This window comes from Muntiacus reevesi, chromosome 3 (genome assembly GCF_963930625.1).
Source record: "Muntiacus reevesi chromosome 3, mMunRee1.1, whole genome shotgun sequence".
Classification (NCBI taxonomy): Eukaryota; Metazoa; Chordata; class Mammalia; order Artiodactyla; family Cervidae; genus Muntiacus; species Muntiacus reevesi.
The window spans coordinates 5,044,113-5,060,199 of NC_089251.1; the positions used below are offsets into that span (position 1 = coordinate 5,044,113).

A 16,087-nucleotide genomic window follows, 5' to 3' on the forward strand; every position below is an offset into this window, starting at 1 on the left:
TGCTTTTTAGCCTACCTTCCTCTATCTGGGAGTCAGTACTCCTGGACGGGCTTTCCTGTGCCTCAGCGGTAAAGAACCCGGCCTGCCAATGCAGGAGAGGCGATTCGATCCTTTGGGTCCCGAAGATTCCCTGGAGAAAGAAGTGGGAACCCACTCCAGTATTCTTGCCTGGGAAATCCCATGGACAAGAGGAGCCTGGCGGGCTACAGTCCATGGGGTCGCAGAGTCGGACACGACCTAGCGACTAAACTCCTAGATGGAAGGGTACTTACTACAAGTCTAATAACGAATTACGATTCTTTCCTGCCTTCCCCGTCACCCAGCATTAGGTAATGCAGGTGACTCTCACACGGGATATGTAGAGGGAGGGAGCGCAGGCTCACCTGCTTGCAGCCAGAGGGCGTCCTTGGCCCTAGAGGAGTGGGGCTGGGCTCTCAAAGTAGGGGCCCTCTGATCCGGAGGACCCAGGGCCTCCCTCCTGTTGGCGCACAGGCTCCCTCAGGGCCAGGCTCCTGGGAGCAGGGAACCCAGGGGCCGCGCCTGCCCAGGGTTTCTTTTTGGAAAGTGTTAAACTTACTGAATGTGTAAGTTTCCTACATCCTCACCTGGGGCCAGGCACTGTGCTGAACGCTGCCATGGCCTCTGCATCCACAGTAGGAACTGCCTCTGCCCAGTAGGTACTGTTTACACCCACATTTTATAATTATGAAAATTGTGGCTCTGGGCAGTGGTGTCTTTCCCAAGGTGATGCATCTAGTGGAGGGCAGAACCGAGGACTACCACTCGAACCCAGATCCTAGCTCTCCATCCTTCACGGCCCACACCTGGCTTGCTCTGCTTTCCTAGCCCAAAGTACCGCAAAACTTTGTACTTTATTACCTCTCCTATTACAGCAAAACAAAAGGGACATTAGAAGTGGCAACAAAACACAAGTCAAGCACTTACTTTCTGTGACCCAGCCATTTCACGAGGGGAGTGGGGTGAGGAAGGGCAGGGGGCAGGCAGTGTTAACGTCCACCTACTCAGAAGACCCACCTTAATAACCCCAGGCTTCAGCCCCTCCTCACCCTCACGTTGCCCAGTCTCTTAATTTCTACACAAACGGAACTCTTCCATTTCTACTCAAATGACATGGTCGAGGAACACACAGCCTAACAAAGCATGTTTGGTTTCAGTGGGTCTTTTTTTAAACTTTTTTTTTATTTAAATAAGGAGAATTCTTTCATATGGAAAGAGCTAGTACAATCACATATTTGAAAGGAGAAACAACAGGTACTGAACCAGAGGGAAGGGTGGAGGAGGAGGGTGCCACCATGGCCTGGTGAATCCAGGGTTCCATTTTCCCATCTAAGGTAAAAGCTCCCCCAAACAACGTAGAAACAAGCTGCACGTTACACCTTTTAGCCATCGTCTGCCCTTTCAAATATCTGGTCTACATGAAAAGACAAAGAGAGGAAAGGCCAAAATAAGATTAAAAAAAAAACAAAAACCACAACCCTCTCAACAAAAAACCCGAACGCTTTTTACTATGCAAGGCATGAGGTCGAAAGCTTGGTGTGCAGGACCCCCTTTTCAGAACGGAAGGAGGTCGTCCACAGAGAGCCTCAACAGAAAGTTCCGCTCTGAGGCTTTGTAACATGCTGAAGGCAGGGCCTCGGGGACACTGCTCCCTCTTGGAGGTCACCTAACTGGGGTGGAGAAATAGTGAACTGCAGGTTGGATACGCCTGGAAGATCACTGGCTAGATATGCACTGATGGTCCCGGTGGAGGGCATGGCTGGACGAGTGTCCGACTCCAACACTGAGCCGCTCCTGTTCTGGTGATGTTTTAGGTCTGGTTCACTTTTCAAACTGGAAGAGCCAGCTTTCTGAAGTCTGCATTTCCCAGTCATCACAGAATAGTACTAAGTTCAAGTACCCTAGCGTCCTTGGTGCTCAAAGGCCATTCTCAACAGACCTTCTAACCCAGGCTAGCTCTGCAAGAAGAAAAATGGGACAAATACAGATTTGAGAGGTAACATGCAGCTACTCAGCGGAGGGGAACCACACAGGAGGGAGGGGGCTTCAGCTGCTGACCCCACGCTGCCTCAGCGGGCTAGTTCTGAGTGAGACCATGCCTGTGAGTGCACACTCTGAGCCTCCACAGCCCTTGACAAACCTCATCAACCATCCAGAAGGCAGATCTACAAGACAGGAGGGTGAGGGCAGAGCTGGAGAGAACTGATGTCAGTATGTAACAAGATACCCCAGTGTCCCCAGAAGTTGCTGCAATGACCATGGCTTTGGAACCGGACCGACCGATTTTTCTGGGTAACAGTCATTCTTTAGTTTTCTCCCTGAAGGAACCTGGAGCCCAAAGTGTAGGAATTCAAGTTTGAAAACAGTAACATTAATTCAAAACAGGAAACGAAAACCAGACCAAATACAGCTGGCAAAGAAGCCTTCAGGGGGTGGACGAGGCCTCATGGGCACATGAGCTCACGCTCTTGGGTTTTACCCCCCAGAGGAATTGATGCTGGACGCCACACAGTAACTACAGGGTCACTGGCTGCCGAGGAACAGGATACCTCGTCAACGGCCAGGGTGGAGCAGCCAGCATGGCAAAGAAGGGTAAGCTGAGTAGCTGAAGGCAAAGTGAGAGGGCTCTGACCCCTGCCCCTGCCCAGGAGCAGAAAATTGTTGAGTGCTAGTCTTTATGTGTTCCCTCCCGCTGGTTGACCCAAGGCTTTCTGGCAGAGGCCTCTGTGTGGATTTGCACTCTGAGGATGGGGATATGAAGGCAAGATATGACCCCAAGTCCTATTACCTGGAGATTGGCTCCAAAACCACATGAAAGGAGAGAGATTGCCCCCCAAGACATCTCTGCAGTAATTACTGCATTTCATCAGACCAAGGAAGGGATGGGGTGCTGGGTGGGTCCAGGGCCCACCCTCTGCCTCCAGAGTTCATTGTAAAATCTGTCTTATCCGGAAAGAGACTGCAGTTTGGGCACACGAAGGTGGTAAACGCACTGAACTTCACATGCAATTTTCCTGGCCTTTCCTGCACAGAATAATTCAGACATTATATATAAATAGAGCAGTGAAACATTTACTTTTTTCCACCTAGACCTACGACATCAATACATATAAATAAATTCTAGTGTTTTCTGTTTTTATTGGGGGTGGGGGGAATACAGGGGTAGGTAAAGGGAGAACAGGTGACCCTTTCACTTTTTTTTCCTCAAACAGGAAGTACTGTCACTCTGAGGGCAGGTTCACCTGAAGGGACACATCTTAAAAGAGTTTGTAACAGCATCCAGGCCTGTCCTGCTGAATTTCAAAACGAGAAAGCCTTTTTTCCTTTTGATAATATGCACTGGAATCAGGTGTGAGGGCCTGGCCACGCTTCTGTCTGAGGGTGAGGCCCTGAAGGGGCCACTGGAGGGAAAGGGAGCCCCGTCAGTGGGGACAGCAGCCAGGCGCTCACGGGGGGCGGGGGGGCGCGGGCGGGGCGGGGGGAGACGGGGACAGGACAGGTGAGCACACAGAGAGCTCTGTCCAGTGGCAGCCCTGCAAGGAAGGGCTTCAGAGCAAAGATCCAGGGGATGCAAGAGAAGAAAGAGCAAAGACACACGCCACTGAGAAGTAGGGTCTGGGGGTGGGGGCAAGGAGGGGAGTCCTGGACACCACTGATTAAACGTTGAAACCCTGCACCTTTTGCCAGAGGCTGTTGTTCCCACGCTTCCTTAAAGCAGCGAAGACCAACTAGTGATTACAGCGGCTCCTAAGGCCCTTCTTTCCGTGTTCCACACTAGCCAGAGCCTAAAGTCCCAGCCCGAGTAGCCGTCACCACCTGGGGCGACACTGCAGGTGGACTCTGTGGGCCGTGCCGTCTCCCCCAGACCTGCCAGCAACAGCAGGTTGATGGCAGCTTAGTTCTCTCAAGAGCATAGGCAAAACTTCACATTTCCCCTCACCTTTCCTTGGAGTTTAGGAATGATTTCCTTCTAGTACTTATTTTAAAAGCAAACAGAGACTTAGCATAAATGCCCCCACATTTGGACAGCAATAGCTCTGCACACGTTAAAAGGCTAGGCAGGCTGTTTTGGCAGCATTGCCAGCCCTGCAGTCGCCCACATCCCCTTGGGCCCTGCTCTGACCTCTGGAAAGACTGGAGACCCCACTGCCCCGCTCAGGCCTCTCTGGCCCCACAGCCTGGGCCTGTAGCTGGGAGGGGAGAAAGGGAGAGAAGCAAGCCCTCCTGCCTCCTCCCAGAGCTCGGGCCGCAGCGACAGACCCAACCATACCCGTCATCTCTAGTGACAATGGTCCAGGCACCTGTCGCCAAAGAGGACAGCAGGGTTTCCAGTGCCGAGCTGCAGGAGAGGTGATGGATAGGAGGACCCAGAGAGACAAGGCAGCTAGGAGAAGAGGGAGCATGAGAAAACATCAGGCCCTGTGGGTGCAGCCGGCACTGATGGGGGGGTGGGGGGTGGTGGTGGTGCTGTCAGCTTGCACTGCCCTGGTCAAGACGGAAACACACCATTGCCTTTTATTTCCATGATTCACCTCACGTTCCCAGCAGTGTCCCCACCAGCTTTAGGGAGAGTCTGAGATAGAAGTTCTGTGTCATTCTTAGGCTAAAAACATCATCAACGTCAATGGACTGACCATAAGCTCTCTGTGGTCATCAGCCCAGAGGCTGGAAGCCATTGAAATGCCAGTTCACCTGCCCACTCCCCACCCCCGCAAGTCACCGTTTCTCTAGCTCAGGAGCAGTGTCTGAAACCACTTCTTTCTGCAAGTAACCAGCAGAGAGAGAGAGCATGAGAGGCGTGCTCCCAAGCATCACCCCTACCGGTACCGCAGTGACCTACCACATTGAACAGGGGAGGTGACAGGAAACTACTGCGACAGAAGGTCAGGGAGAGGGTGGCAAAGGACAGATAAAAGTCCAGCTATACAAAGCTTGTGTTTTTGTTTTCTTTTCCTTTCTCTTTTGTAAAAACCTGTAGCTGCTTTTTAAAACAAAAAGCCTCAAACTAAAACGGCCCTGCTGCCAGACCACGGTGCCCCGGGGACGGGAGGTAGGGTGGGGAGGAAGCGGGGAAGGGTGGGGTTAGTCTGCACGGCATGACGCTCAGTCACTCCACACTCGGTCACTCCACAGTCATGGTGGAAAGGAGATGGGAATGGAGTCGTTTGCTTGTTCGTTTCGTATTTAAGCAAGCAGGTCAATGCCAGAGATCCACGGGTGCAAGCCGGTTGGACAACGGAGCTTTCGGGAATAGAGAAGAGAAGGGAGACCTCGAAGTCCGGGCCAGGTGAGTGGATGGGGGATCCCTCGGCGAGACTCCCCAGCGACGGGCAGCAGCGAGGCCAAGGGCAGAATCCTTCCGGGCAGGCCGGGCCCAGCCCCTCAGGCCTTGCTCTCCTCCACCTTGACCGCCCGGGGCTTGATCGCTCCCGTTCGCTTCAGCGGGGAAGCAGCTGAAGGCGGCTCCTGCAGCTTCACGGCTCCCAGGCCGGGCTTTTCATCCACTCGCTGCTTTGCCTTTGGACAGATGGACGGAGACAAAGGAAGTTGCGCAAACATACCTGCCAGGACCCATGGTCCCCCCACCTGCTTCCTGCTCCTGTGTCAGAGGAAAGCTACCCTAAAAAGCCCATTTTTCAGTCAAGGACCAGACTCTGTAATGCCTCTCCTGGGCAGGACCCTGGCTTGAGAAGGCTCTGCTCCCTCCCAGGGCGCTGAGTGCAGTGATTCGGAGAGGCAGGAGGCCCAGGTCCCAGGGAAGCATCTGTGCCGCCCAGGGGCCTCTGCAGGAGCGGCCCACCCAAGGCCGCCCCAGGGACCTTCTCAAATCAACACACCCCCGTCCGTGCTGCAGGGGCATGGGGCCTCTTGTCCAACTCGGCCTCCCAGATCCTCAACCCACCCAACTCCCATTTTGTGGGAGCCTTTCTCCAAGCCCCTAGTGTGACCTCCAGAGTCACAGCCAGGGCCCCCTTATGCTGCAGCTCTGCACAGTGAGGGGTGTCACCGAGTGAACAGCCTGGTTCTGCCCGTTACACGGTGGTGTGAGTTCTCAAGGAAGCTTTAGAAGCTCAGGTCTAGCAACTCAGAGAGTGACCCTTGGGGAACTGAGTTAGAAGAAGTGAACTGAACAACAGAGCATCTACCTCCACCAGCCAGGAAGGGTGTCTCGCTAACATCCCACACCTGACTTATCTGAGCTCTGGAGCTCGGTCACATTTTAGAGGATTGAAGAGATCGTGCCGAAGGCAAAGACGCTGAGCCAGTCCTCTCGTTATAAACGGGAGAATGTCAATCCGTCTGGACCCCACCCGGCCAAAACAAGGACAAGACACAGCACTTACTAGGCCAGCACACACAGGCACACGCGCCAGGCACACACACGCCTGCATACCCCCGGCTTCTAGAGCTGACCCCTGGGCCTAACCGGGTCCCAGCGCCTTCACAGCCCAATTGTTACGGAGGGAGAGTCCCCCTTCTGGCGTCATCTCCTCCGAGGAATCCGCATCCTCCCTTCTCAGCAGGACAAGGAAGGATCCAGACGCCCGGCAAAAGGAGAAGCACCTTCTCCGGGAGGGACGCGGGCTCCCAGCGCCACTCTCTAAGCGCCAGGGCATGTCTCTTTCTAAGAGGAGCACGCAAACGGGCTGAACAGTCCCTCCTCTTTTGGCATTTGGAGACGGGCCTAAGCATCCGGGGCTGGAGGGTCTGGAAAGCCATCTTCTACCTGTTGAACGTAGTGTCCCTGCACAGAGCCCATGTTAACTGCTGATCCAGAGGGCTTCCCACTGGGGCTAGCAGAGCTAGGCCTGAAAAAACCAAAGGAGGGGGTGAGAACACACGCGTCACCATGGAAACGGAGTCAAGCCTCCATCGGAGGACACAGACCCAGACAGCAGGGCACAGGGGCGCGGGTGTCGCCATGGGGCCCCGGCACCTCCAACCCAGTTCACAGGGACGCACCTGAGGGGCGGCGGCCAGGTCCCCACCATGGGCAGACGCCGACCAAGGGACAGACTGTCACCAACCGTCTCTCAGGTTTGGAGGGTCTGGACCAACTTGATGCTCCAGACAAAAGGGCTATAAGACCTGACACATGAAAGGATTCCCTGGTGGTCCAGTGGTTAGAACTCTGCTTTTCACTGCCGCGGATCTGGGTTCAATCCTTGGTCATGGAATTAAGATCCCACAAGCTGAGTGCCACGGCAGATACATATGTGTATATATAATTGATGAAATAAATAAAAATGAGCTTAAACTCCAATAGGAGTTCAGACTTTAAAAAGAAGAGAATACCCTGGTGATCCAGAGGTTAGGACTCGGTGCTCACACTGCTGGGGCCGAGGTTCAACCCCTGGCTGGGAAACTAAGACCCTGCAAGCTACGCAGCGTGCCCCACCCCCATCCTCCAAAAGCCTGACACATGAGTTATGCCAAGGATCCTTCCAGTCTTCATTTGGGAAGTAGAGGGTGGTGGGTAGCAAAGAATAATACCAAAAGTAATAAAAATGTAAATCACCCTTCTACATGTATTCCACTGACAGACAACTAGCTCCAAGGATGTTCACTAATCAGGTGCCGTGTGGAAAAAAAGGCCTCCCTGGTGGCTCAGGGGTAAAGAATCCAACTGCCAACGCAGGGGATGCGGCCTCGATCCCTACGTAGGGATGATCCCTTGCAGAAGGAAACAGCAACCCACTCCAGTATCTTTGCCTAGGAAATCCCATGGACAGAGGAACCTGGTGGGCTATAGGCCATGGGGTCACAGAGTCAGACACCACTTAGTGACTAAATAACATGTGGAAAAGGATTCTGTGGTCAAAGGTCATGAGAAGAGCTCAACAAGACCCCCTGAGGGGCAGGGGAATGCAGGCCGTCTGCTGAGGTGCACCCTGACTCCCTAGCAAGCCCTCCTGGGCTCACACATCGCCCCCGACCCCCACCCAAGTATCTGGTCAAGGAACCCTTCTTTGACAGGGCATGCATCCAAAGCCCTGTCTCCAGAAAATTTGGACAACATTGCACTGTAAACCACTCCCACTCTCCCAACCTCACTAAGACACCAACAAAGGCTACCAGCTACGCTTGTCTTTTCTAAGCATTCTCCCAAAAACAAAGCTGCTGCCGCCATGCCGACAGTGAATGGACGCAGGCGACTCTTGTTACGTGAGCGTGCCTCTTCCGGGTTGGCCTCCAAGGAAGGCTCTCCAATCAGACGGGGGTAAAACCTGTGCCTGAAGCTTCCTTTTTTCTTCCCAATCAAACTCATTGTTTGCTGCTGCTGCTGCCCATATATACTTTTTACAGGTCTGTAGTTTTGGCCTATATGAAAAATATACTTGAAAACAACAAACAGAAAAAAATCAAGCCAAGAGAGTGAAAACAAGAACAGGAAAGATAATGAAACGGGGTGATTGACAAAAACCCCTTTCTCGGGAACTGCAGCTGGAGAAGGACTGACGTGAAGGAGGGCGACTCGGCCTCCATGCTCTGGGTCGAGGGGCACATGGCTGGCTGTGTTGGAGGTGAGCTTAGCCACAGCTACGCGGTCACCTTGCACAGGCACTGCAGGTCACGCACACCTGTGTTCCTCAAGGGTACATAGGAGGGACTTCCAGGAACCTTCCACGGTTAACAAGAGTCGACTGTGCCAACCCTTGGGCCAGACCCCAGAGTGTGGGGCCTTCCCAGTCAGTGCAAACGCTGTCAGAACTGGACGCTCCCTAACTTTCTAACATACTAAGAACCGCTGACCCTTGAACAACTGTATGGGGTCCACTTACACGCAGATATTTTTCAATATACATGTACTACACAACCCACAGTTGGCTGAATCCTCAAATATGGAACCATGGATATGAAGGACTGTGAAGTTATACTTGACTTCTCAACCACGTGGGAGGTGAGCACCCCTGCCCCCTGTATTGTTCAAGGGTCAGCCATAACTCAGCCCATGACTTACATATACCAAGCCCCCTCTGAACCTAGCAAGCGACCTGGGACACTTACTAGAGGTGGAGGCAGATCCAAAGGAGGTCCACTCACGCCCACGAGCACAGAGCAGCAAGCCCTGGTGGGTCAGAAGCCCATGGGGGACATGTGGCCCTGGGAGAGGAATCCCTGCTCCAGAGTGTGCACCCCCCATGCCAGTGAGTCTTTTATGAAGAATCTGGTAAGAAGGTTGCCAGTAGCCAGGGTCGGCCCTGATGTTACTGTAACATCAGCCTTTCCTTTCCCTATCTCTCCACAAAGTTCTCCGGCATCAGAACAGTTTATGATAATGATTAAAGCAGAACCATCCCCAAGTCTCCTGCATCCCCGCACTGCAGCTTCCTGGTGACAGGGGGCTGACAAAGGCGACCCCGCCTCAGCGCCCTGCCTTCGCCCTGCTCTCCTGGGGCCCGTGACTGCACCTTCAGGGCTCGGCTGTGGGCACCCAGTCCCAGGATGGCGCTTTACCTGTAGGTCTGCGGCGACGGCACAGAGCCTCCTGAAGGAACATTCTGTTTACTGTCGGCAAAGTGGAAGCCCTTCATCTCCATCTGAGAGGACTACAGACACCGGGAAGGGAAGCGACAGAGTCACAGGAGGGTCCTGGGGACAGCTGCCCCCACACCACCACCCTGGGCAGAGCTGGGGCTGCGGGGTGGGAGTGGTAGTGCCACGAGATGGGGAGGATGGACTGCACACCACCCTGAGGCCACCTTCTGTGGAGCCCTGGAGCTGGCGAGGACTTTGGCCCTGGACCTCAGTAGCAACCCCCTAAGGCCCTCCTGATCCACGCACCCAGGCCTGTCCATGCTGTTGGTGACACGTGAGCAAGGAGCTCCTGCCTTGGGACCGAGAGGACTTAGCAAAGAGCAGGAAGTCAGCCGTCTGGTCAGGCCGAGAGCCTCCATGCTGCATGACAGCTACGGCTCCTGACTTACCAGGAGGGTCCCCCAAAGCCAAGACTCCCCCACCTCGCATCCCAGGGTCACAGCAAGATGGGAGTGAGCCTCACCTCTCTGCTGGTGTTGAGGACCGAAGGCTGGGACCCAGGGGCGAGGATCCTGCGGGGGGCCCCGACCGAGAGGCTCTGCGCCTGGGGCAGCTGGATGGACTGTGGCAGGAGCAGCGGCTGCTGCCCGGAGCCGTACCGGGGCAGAGGCAGCTGGGAGCCAGGCAGGGGCATCGTCAGCTGCTGGGCAAAGGGCACAGTCAGGAAGACAGCATGCATGTCTGAGAGCAAGCCTGTGTCGCGCTTCAGGCTCTCATTCCAGAGGAGGAAGCAAGGCTCTTCCCCAGAAGGACAGATTCTCGACAGACCGCAGGAGAAATCACCCTAATTTTACACTCTCAGGAGAGCGGGAGAAAGAACCACAGGCTGGCTGCGGGGGTCGAGAGGAAAGACAGAAAGGTCAGCAAGACCCAGAGACCTCCTCCTAAGTAGTGACCCAGTGAGTCCCCCAAAGAGGGGAGCTGGAGGGCAAGGGTATCTTTGTGCCCACTTTTGTGGCACAAAAAGGCAGGAGTCCTTTATGCTTTGCCTCCAAAGGTGACAGAAAACTAGGGTCTGGGGCTTAGGGTCCCTAGTGTCTTTGGATCCTCCTGAAGCCTGTTATGACAGGACGAGGTGGGAACCGCCAGGCTGGGAATGCTCCTAAAGGCTGGAACGAGGTGTGAGAGAGCAAGGAGGTGGGTCAGGAGACCCTCAGGAGCGGGGGCCGGGGGCCACCACGTGTCGTCTCTCAGTCATGTTCCTCTTCATCTCCCTGCTGTTGAGTCCACAGTGGAGGGTCAGAAGGATCTACTGGAATTGCATCACTGAGATGAGTGGCAGTCACATGTTAGCCGTGCAGAGCCTTGACGGGAGTGAGGGTGGGAGCAGGGTAAACAGGACGAGAAAGGCCCAGACTCTGAATACTTATGGGCTTAAGCATCAATAGGGGCTTGGGAGGAATAGGAACCCAAAGATGACCCTGCTGCACATGAAGTTTGCTTCCCTTAAGTTTGAGATACTGTGAGTTGTGAGCAGAGACGGCGGGCAGCCCACTGGGCCTCAGTTCAAGTCCAAGAGACAGGTCTGGATTGAAGACAGAACCAGGGAGAGCTGTGCTGGGATGAGGCTCAGAAGCACAGGTCTAGACAGAGCCCAGGAGGCACAGTGACTTACTGCCCAGGGAGGCGAGGAGGAAACGGCAAAGGAGACTGAGAAAGAGGGCCTCAGGGAGGGAGGAGAACCAGGGGCAGGGTCCCCGTGGCCCAGCGAGCATGACCCCTGCGTCAGATGCTACTGACTGATGAGGAGGAGGAGGATGAAGGTCAGGTTCAGTAATATGGAGTGGGCTAATGCCCTTAAAGGGTTTCCTTTTTTAGAAGAAAGAGGAAGGACAGGGTTGCCTGGGGATGCAGGCGCAGGGTGGAAGACCCTCATGGCTGAGTATGGCAGGCGCTGCTGCGTGCTGCCGCAGCACCCGGGTAAGTAAGGACAGCCGCTGCCCTCGCCCCAGGGCCCCTTCCGTCCTTCAGAGTCATGGTGCTGGGAGCCTGTAGATGGTCTCTTCCTGGTTATGACTCACATTTCTTTGTGGACACAGGAGACACCATCAAGGTGGGGGAGAAGGCAATAAAGAGGCGAGGTACCAAGACCATCGGGAACTGTGTGTGCAGGGGGCTGTGCGTCGGGCAGGGAGGGCTCTGTGTGACTGCAGGGGGCTATCTGGAGGGATCTGTATTCAGTCTGAATCCAGCCATCGGGAACTGTGCATCCAGGGGGCTATGCGTCGGGTGGGGAGGGCCCTGTGTCTGTGGAGGGCCATTTGGAGGGTCTGTATTTAGCCTGAATCCATCCACAGGCAGATGAGCAGAGGCAGGCCAGGGTTTAACATGGGTGAGCACAGAGGTGGGGGTGGGAAGCGGAGTGCAAACGACAAGGAGGGGGTAGTTCCCTGGTGGTCCAGTGGTTAGGACCCCACGCTTCCACTGCAGACTACACAGGTTCAATCCCTGGTCAGAGAACTAAGATCTTACAAGCCGTGGTGCACCCCACCTCACATGGAGAAGGGAAGTAGGAGGGAGCGTTAAAAGGTGTTTGGAGGTAGTTGGTCACTAGAGGGAGGGGGTGAAAAGTTCAAGGTGGTGACTGGGTAGGACCCTTAAGCCCAAGACGATGGGAGAGGTGCAGCTGTGGGCAGGGACCAGTCCATACCCTGGACTGGTGAGTGGAGCACTAGGGGTGAGGAAGCTGCGGGAGGGTCATCCACAGAGACGTCCACCCTGCTGAGAACCACATGGAAGTGGAGCTCAAGACTGATCCAGGGTCCAAAGAAAGGGAGTGACCCTCAGAACAGTTTAATGTGCCCAGGGGCCAGGAGGACGTGGAACCAGAGGTCCTGTCACGTGGTGCTTGCAGCACATGGGGGTTGGTGGTGGGACCAGGGTTAGAGGGTCTAGAAGCATGAGTGAGCACGAGAGAGGACACTCAGCTCCCCTGAGCCTGGGTAGGGGGAGAGGCTGTAGGAGAATCCAGGTCTCGGGGCTGTTCACGGCCGGTGGAGGAGCTGGCCCGGGCCTGAGCCCAGACACCAATCACAGCGGCCACGAGCCACATGAAAGCCAGGGCGAGTCAAGAGGCAGATACAAGGGAAAAGGGTCACGAAGAAAAGAGATCTGGGGCTTGGAGGCAGGCATGACTGAATTCCTGACCTGCGGGAGCTGGGAGTCCAACATCTGGGAGGCGCCGAGCCCGGCCGCCTGGCTGAGCGGGCCCTCATAGACCAGGGTCTGGCTTCCACTCATGGGCTGGTAGGGCGAGCCGGACTGGGGCTTCACCATCTCCAGGGGCTGCATGCCTGGGAACGCCGAGTAGGGGGCCTTCAAGGCTGTGCCTCCGGAGAGGATCATGGTGCTGGGCGGTGACAGGCTGGGGTGCATGTACACCTGAGACCTGCAAAAGCCAGATGGACGGTTGGGTCAGGCAGGTGGCTGCACCGGCTGCACTCACCTCAGACCCCAGAGCACTCGTTCCCACACTGGCTCTTGGCTCAGCCCCAGGGTTTCTGACTCAGAGGCCTGGAATGAGACCTGAGAACCTGCATTTACAAGCTCCTAGATGCTGCTGCTGCTGCTGGTCTAGGGACCCCAGTTTGAACATCACCATATTAAGCAAACATACAGGCTGTATGAGACACAGAAAAACCTGTGAGGCCAAAAGCACAGGACAGACACGCTGAGCGCACGGGCCAGCTCAACCCCGACCCCAGGCCCCGCAGACACATGCACAGCCACCAGTGGCCACGGGATCGGCCGCCAAGGCCCCCACACCCAGGCGCCTCACCTGAAGGGTTGTAAGGAGCTGAAGATCTCCTGAGACTGGGAGACGGGCAGCCCGCCCCGCAGTCCCAGCTGGGCTTGAGCTTGCAGAGATGTGTGAAGGGAAATTGGGATCTGCTGGGCAGCGGCAGCCTGCAGACGGGAGGTGGGCGGTCAACACGCTGCCCTGCAAGCTGCTTCTCCCAGCCCGCCAACGGCACCCCCTCACCCCCACCCGGTCCTTCTCCCCAGGGCAGCCAACACCGCCCTCAAAGCGAACTCAACACAGCCTGCCTGCGCTTCCTTCCTTCTCGGGAGAGAACAGAGAACTAGCAGCAGCCCCAGACCAGTACAACCATCCCTACACTGACCCTGCACAGGACGAACAAGCCCGAGCTCCACATCCAACAGAGGTGGGTTTAGAAACCCAACAGTGGATGGGAAACGCCACGGACATAGGAATACGTGCGCTACGACCCAGTTATGAGACCTTGCAGAACCAAACGACATAATGCTTAAGAATATGCTATGAAAAGACCAGGACGGGCCGTGTCCTCTGCCCCTGGGGCGGCGCTTCACCCTGGTTTCTGCAGGTGCAGGACCCCCCATGGAAGGCCCAACACCAGCTTCAGGAGATTCCCACACGCAGCCCCTGGCAGCACAGCAGTGTACCCACTGTGCATGAACACAGACACCTGCTCACTTCTACAACTACCTCTTTCTAACGCATCCATGCCTGGGAGTCTAGGCCTTTCTTCTCTTCATCAGAAGGATACCTGATCACCAAAGAGAATCCCATTTCAGTGAATTCCCCAGCTAGGGTGCAGGAGGGTGAGCGTCAAGAAAGGAAAGCTAAGCAGTCCAGAGCACTCAGCTCCATCCCTCCTCCTCGGCTCTCGCGCGTTCACTCAGGAAACATTGACTGGCTGCCGTAACATGCCAGGTACGGGGCAGTAACGTGAGGGGTGCAAAACACGAGACAAGCCGTGAACAGGTACATGAAGCAGCCAATCACGCCCTTTGCTGCACCCTCCTCCGTATCCCTGGATCACCTGTCTCACTGGCATCACCTGTTGGTAACTCTGCTGCTGAGGTATGGTCTGAGGAACCAGCCGGGGCTGACTTGCAAACACATGGCCATCCAGGTAGAGAGGTGGCAGGTGACTGCCTGGAAACAGAATTCAAGGCAGGGGAACAGGATCAAGTCTCGCTGTCCCAGGTCCCGCGAAGCAGTGGGGGAGGGAACGTGGCAGAGCTGGCCCTGGGATCCTGTGCAGCCTGGGGGGAGGGCCGCTGCAGCCGGCCTCCCCTCTCACCCACCGCCCCACACACCCAGGAAGGGTTCGGTCATAAAGGAGGCTGCCATGGTCTCTCAGTCACGGTCCTCTTCATCTCCCTGCTATTGAGTCCACAGTGGAGGGTCAGAAGGATCTATTGGAATTGCATCACTGAGACGCTGGCAGCTGGACCCCCTGAATCCCCACAGGCTCCTCTGGGCACTGATTCCATGACAAGGACAGTGACAACTGGGGTAAAACTGGCTCCTGCTTACTGAGGCTCAGTTGATGCAAAACCCTTCCCAGGTATAAGCTCATCTCATCGGTGTGGTGACCCCATACCCAGCCATCGCGACCCTGTGCTATTTCACGGAGCTCAGACAGCTGCTCAGGCGACAGAGTCTCTGCTGGGGCCTCTCTCCAGGAGGTGAGAGAGCCCTGCTGAGGTCACCGAGTCCTGTCTCCTCCCAGGGCTGGAAGCGGCGAGCAGCAAGTGCCAGAGACCAGAGCACAGAGGACCCGTGGCCCCCAGCCAGGAACATGCTCCTTAGGTCAAGGCAGGGGGTGCTCAGGGCTATGAACACTGTATTTCCCTGGAGGGAATGGATAAGGATCTCTGAGCTGGACCAGGGGAGAGGTACCTGGAAGGGATGCAGAAGGTGCGACTGAGGCCACGGGCACGGGGGGCATGGAGACGCCGCCAAAGGAGCTATAGCTGACCCCGCTGGAGGCCCCCCCGGAGGATGGGGGCTGCAGGCCTGAGCCGGCGCCTCCTGGCGAGCTCTGCTCTGGCAAGCTGGGTGAGTTTTCCCAAGCCTTGCGTGCAGACTCCATCTTCGGAAGCAAGGAGGTAGGGGGAGATGGAAGTTACTGCCCAGAAGGCAGCACAAAGGCGGCACAAAGCTAGGCCCCGGGGTGGGGTTGGGGGGTGTGTGCTGGGGTGGGGTCTGCTTGCTCTTGCCCCCTCACAAGCTGGGCCCCAAGTTACCTTCAGAGTGAGGTCGGCGGTGGGGAAGGACATGTGGGAGAGACCGATGGCCCTCTGGATGTGGTGGTCCCGCCGTAGGATGGGGATGCTGGGGGCCAGCCCGGCCTAGAGGGAAGGACACGGTGGGACACCTGCAGGCGGGGAGCCACACCCCTCGTGCCCGGACCCAGCCTTCCAGCAGGGCCGCCATGTTTTGGCAACAGAAGCACGGCTGGCAGCCAGCAGGCAGGCCCCACTGCAAGGCGTGGAAGTCCCATTTCCTGTCTTAGCCCCTTCCCCCAAACCGTGAAAAAGAGGCCCTGGAAATTTGGGCAGAAATACAGCACTAGACCCCCTTCCTGCCATGCCTGGCACCCACCTGCAGGTTACAGGATTTCTGAAAAACTGCAGAGTAAAGAAACTTGTTTATTTAGCACAGCATTCTCAAACGTGTGTGACCGTGCAACTGGGAAAGTTCTGAATCACAAAGTGCCAAATACACCAGACCTCAGGAGTTACACCACTCTGTTTT

The 16,087-nt window shown here is 55.9% G+C and overlaps 1 protein-coding gene and 2 non-coding genes across 15 annotated transcripts in view; all 3 read right to left on the reverse strand.

The window, feature by feature from the left end:
* Positions 1–1,164: 1,164 nt before the first annotated feature.
* The window catches only part of PRRC2B (proline rich coiled-coil 2B), an 84,195-nt gene continuing 69,272 nt past the window's right edge, over positions 1,165–16,087 (reverse strand). For 7 of the 13 annotated variants that reach the window (XM_065928216.1, XM_065928221.1, XM_065928218.1 and 4 more), the window contains 9 exons: positions 15,577–15,681; positions 15,230–15,422; positions 14,382–14,479; positions 13,337–13,464; positions 12,706–12,946; positions 10,022–10,201; positions 9,478–9,569; positions 6,746–6,827; positions 1,165–5,535 (listed from right to left, as the gene is read on the reverse strand). In XM_065928216.1, the coding sequence (XP_065784288.1) occupies positions 5,401–5,535; positions 6,746–6,827; positions 9,478–9,569; positions 10,022–10,201; positions 12,706–12,946; positions 13,337–13,464; positions 14,382–14,479; positions 15,230–15,422; positions 15,577–15,681 (1,254 nt within the window). In that variant the 3' untranslated portion in view covers positions 1,165–5,400. The remainder of the gene's footprint in view (positions 5,536–6,745; positions 6,828–9,477; positions 9,570–10,021; positions 10,202–12,705; positions 12,947–13,336; positions 13,465–14,381; positions 14,480–15,229; positions 15,423–15,576; positions 15,682–16,087) is intronic. The other 6 variants (XM_065928222.1, XM_065928220.1, XM_065928217.1 and 3 more) reach the window with 3 other exon arrangements.
* On the reverse strand, positions 10,745–10,830 carry LOC136165779 (small nucleolar RNA SNORD62). The gene has a single exon (XR_010662757.1). It is a non-coding gene; the product is annotated as a small nucleolar RNA SNORD62 (small nucleolar RNA).
* Positions 14,680–14,765, reverse strand: LOC136165777 (small nucleolar RNA SNORD62). The gene has a single exon (XR_010662755.1). It is a non-coding gene; the product is annotated as a small nucleolar RNA SNORD62 (small nucleolar RNA).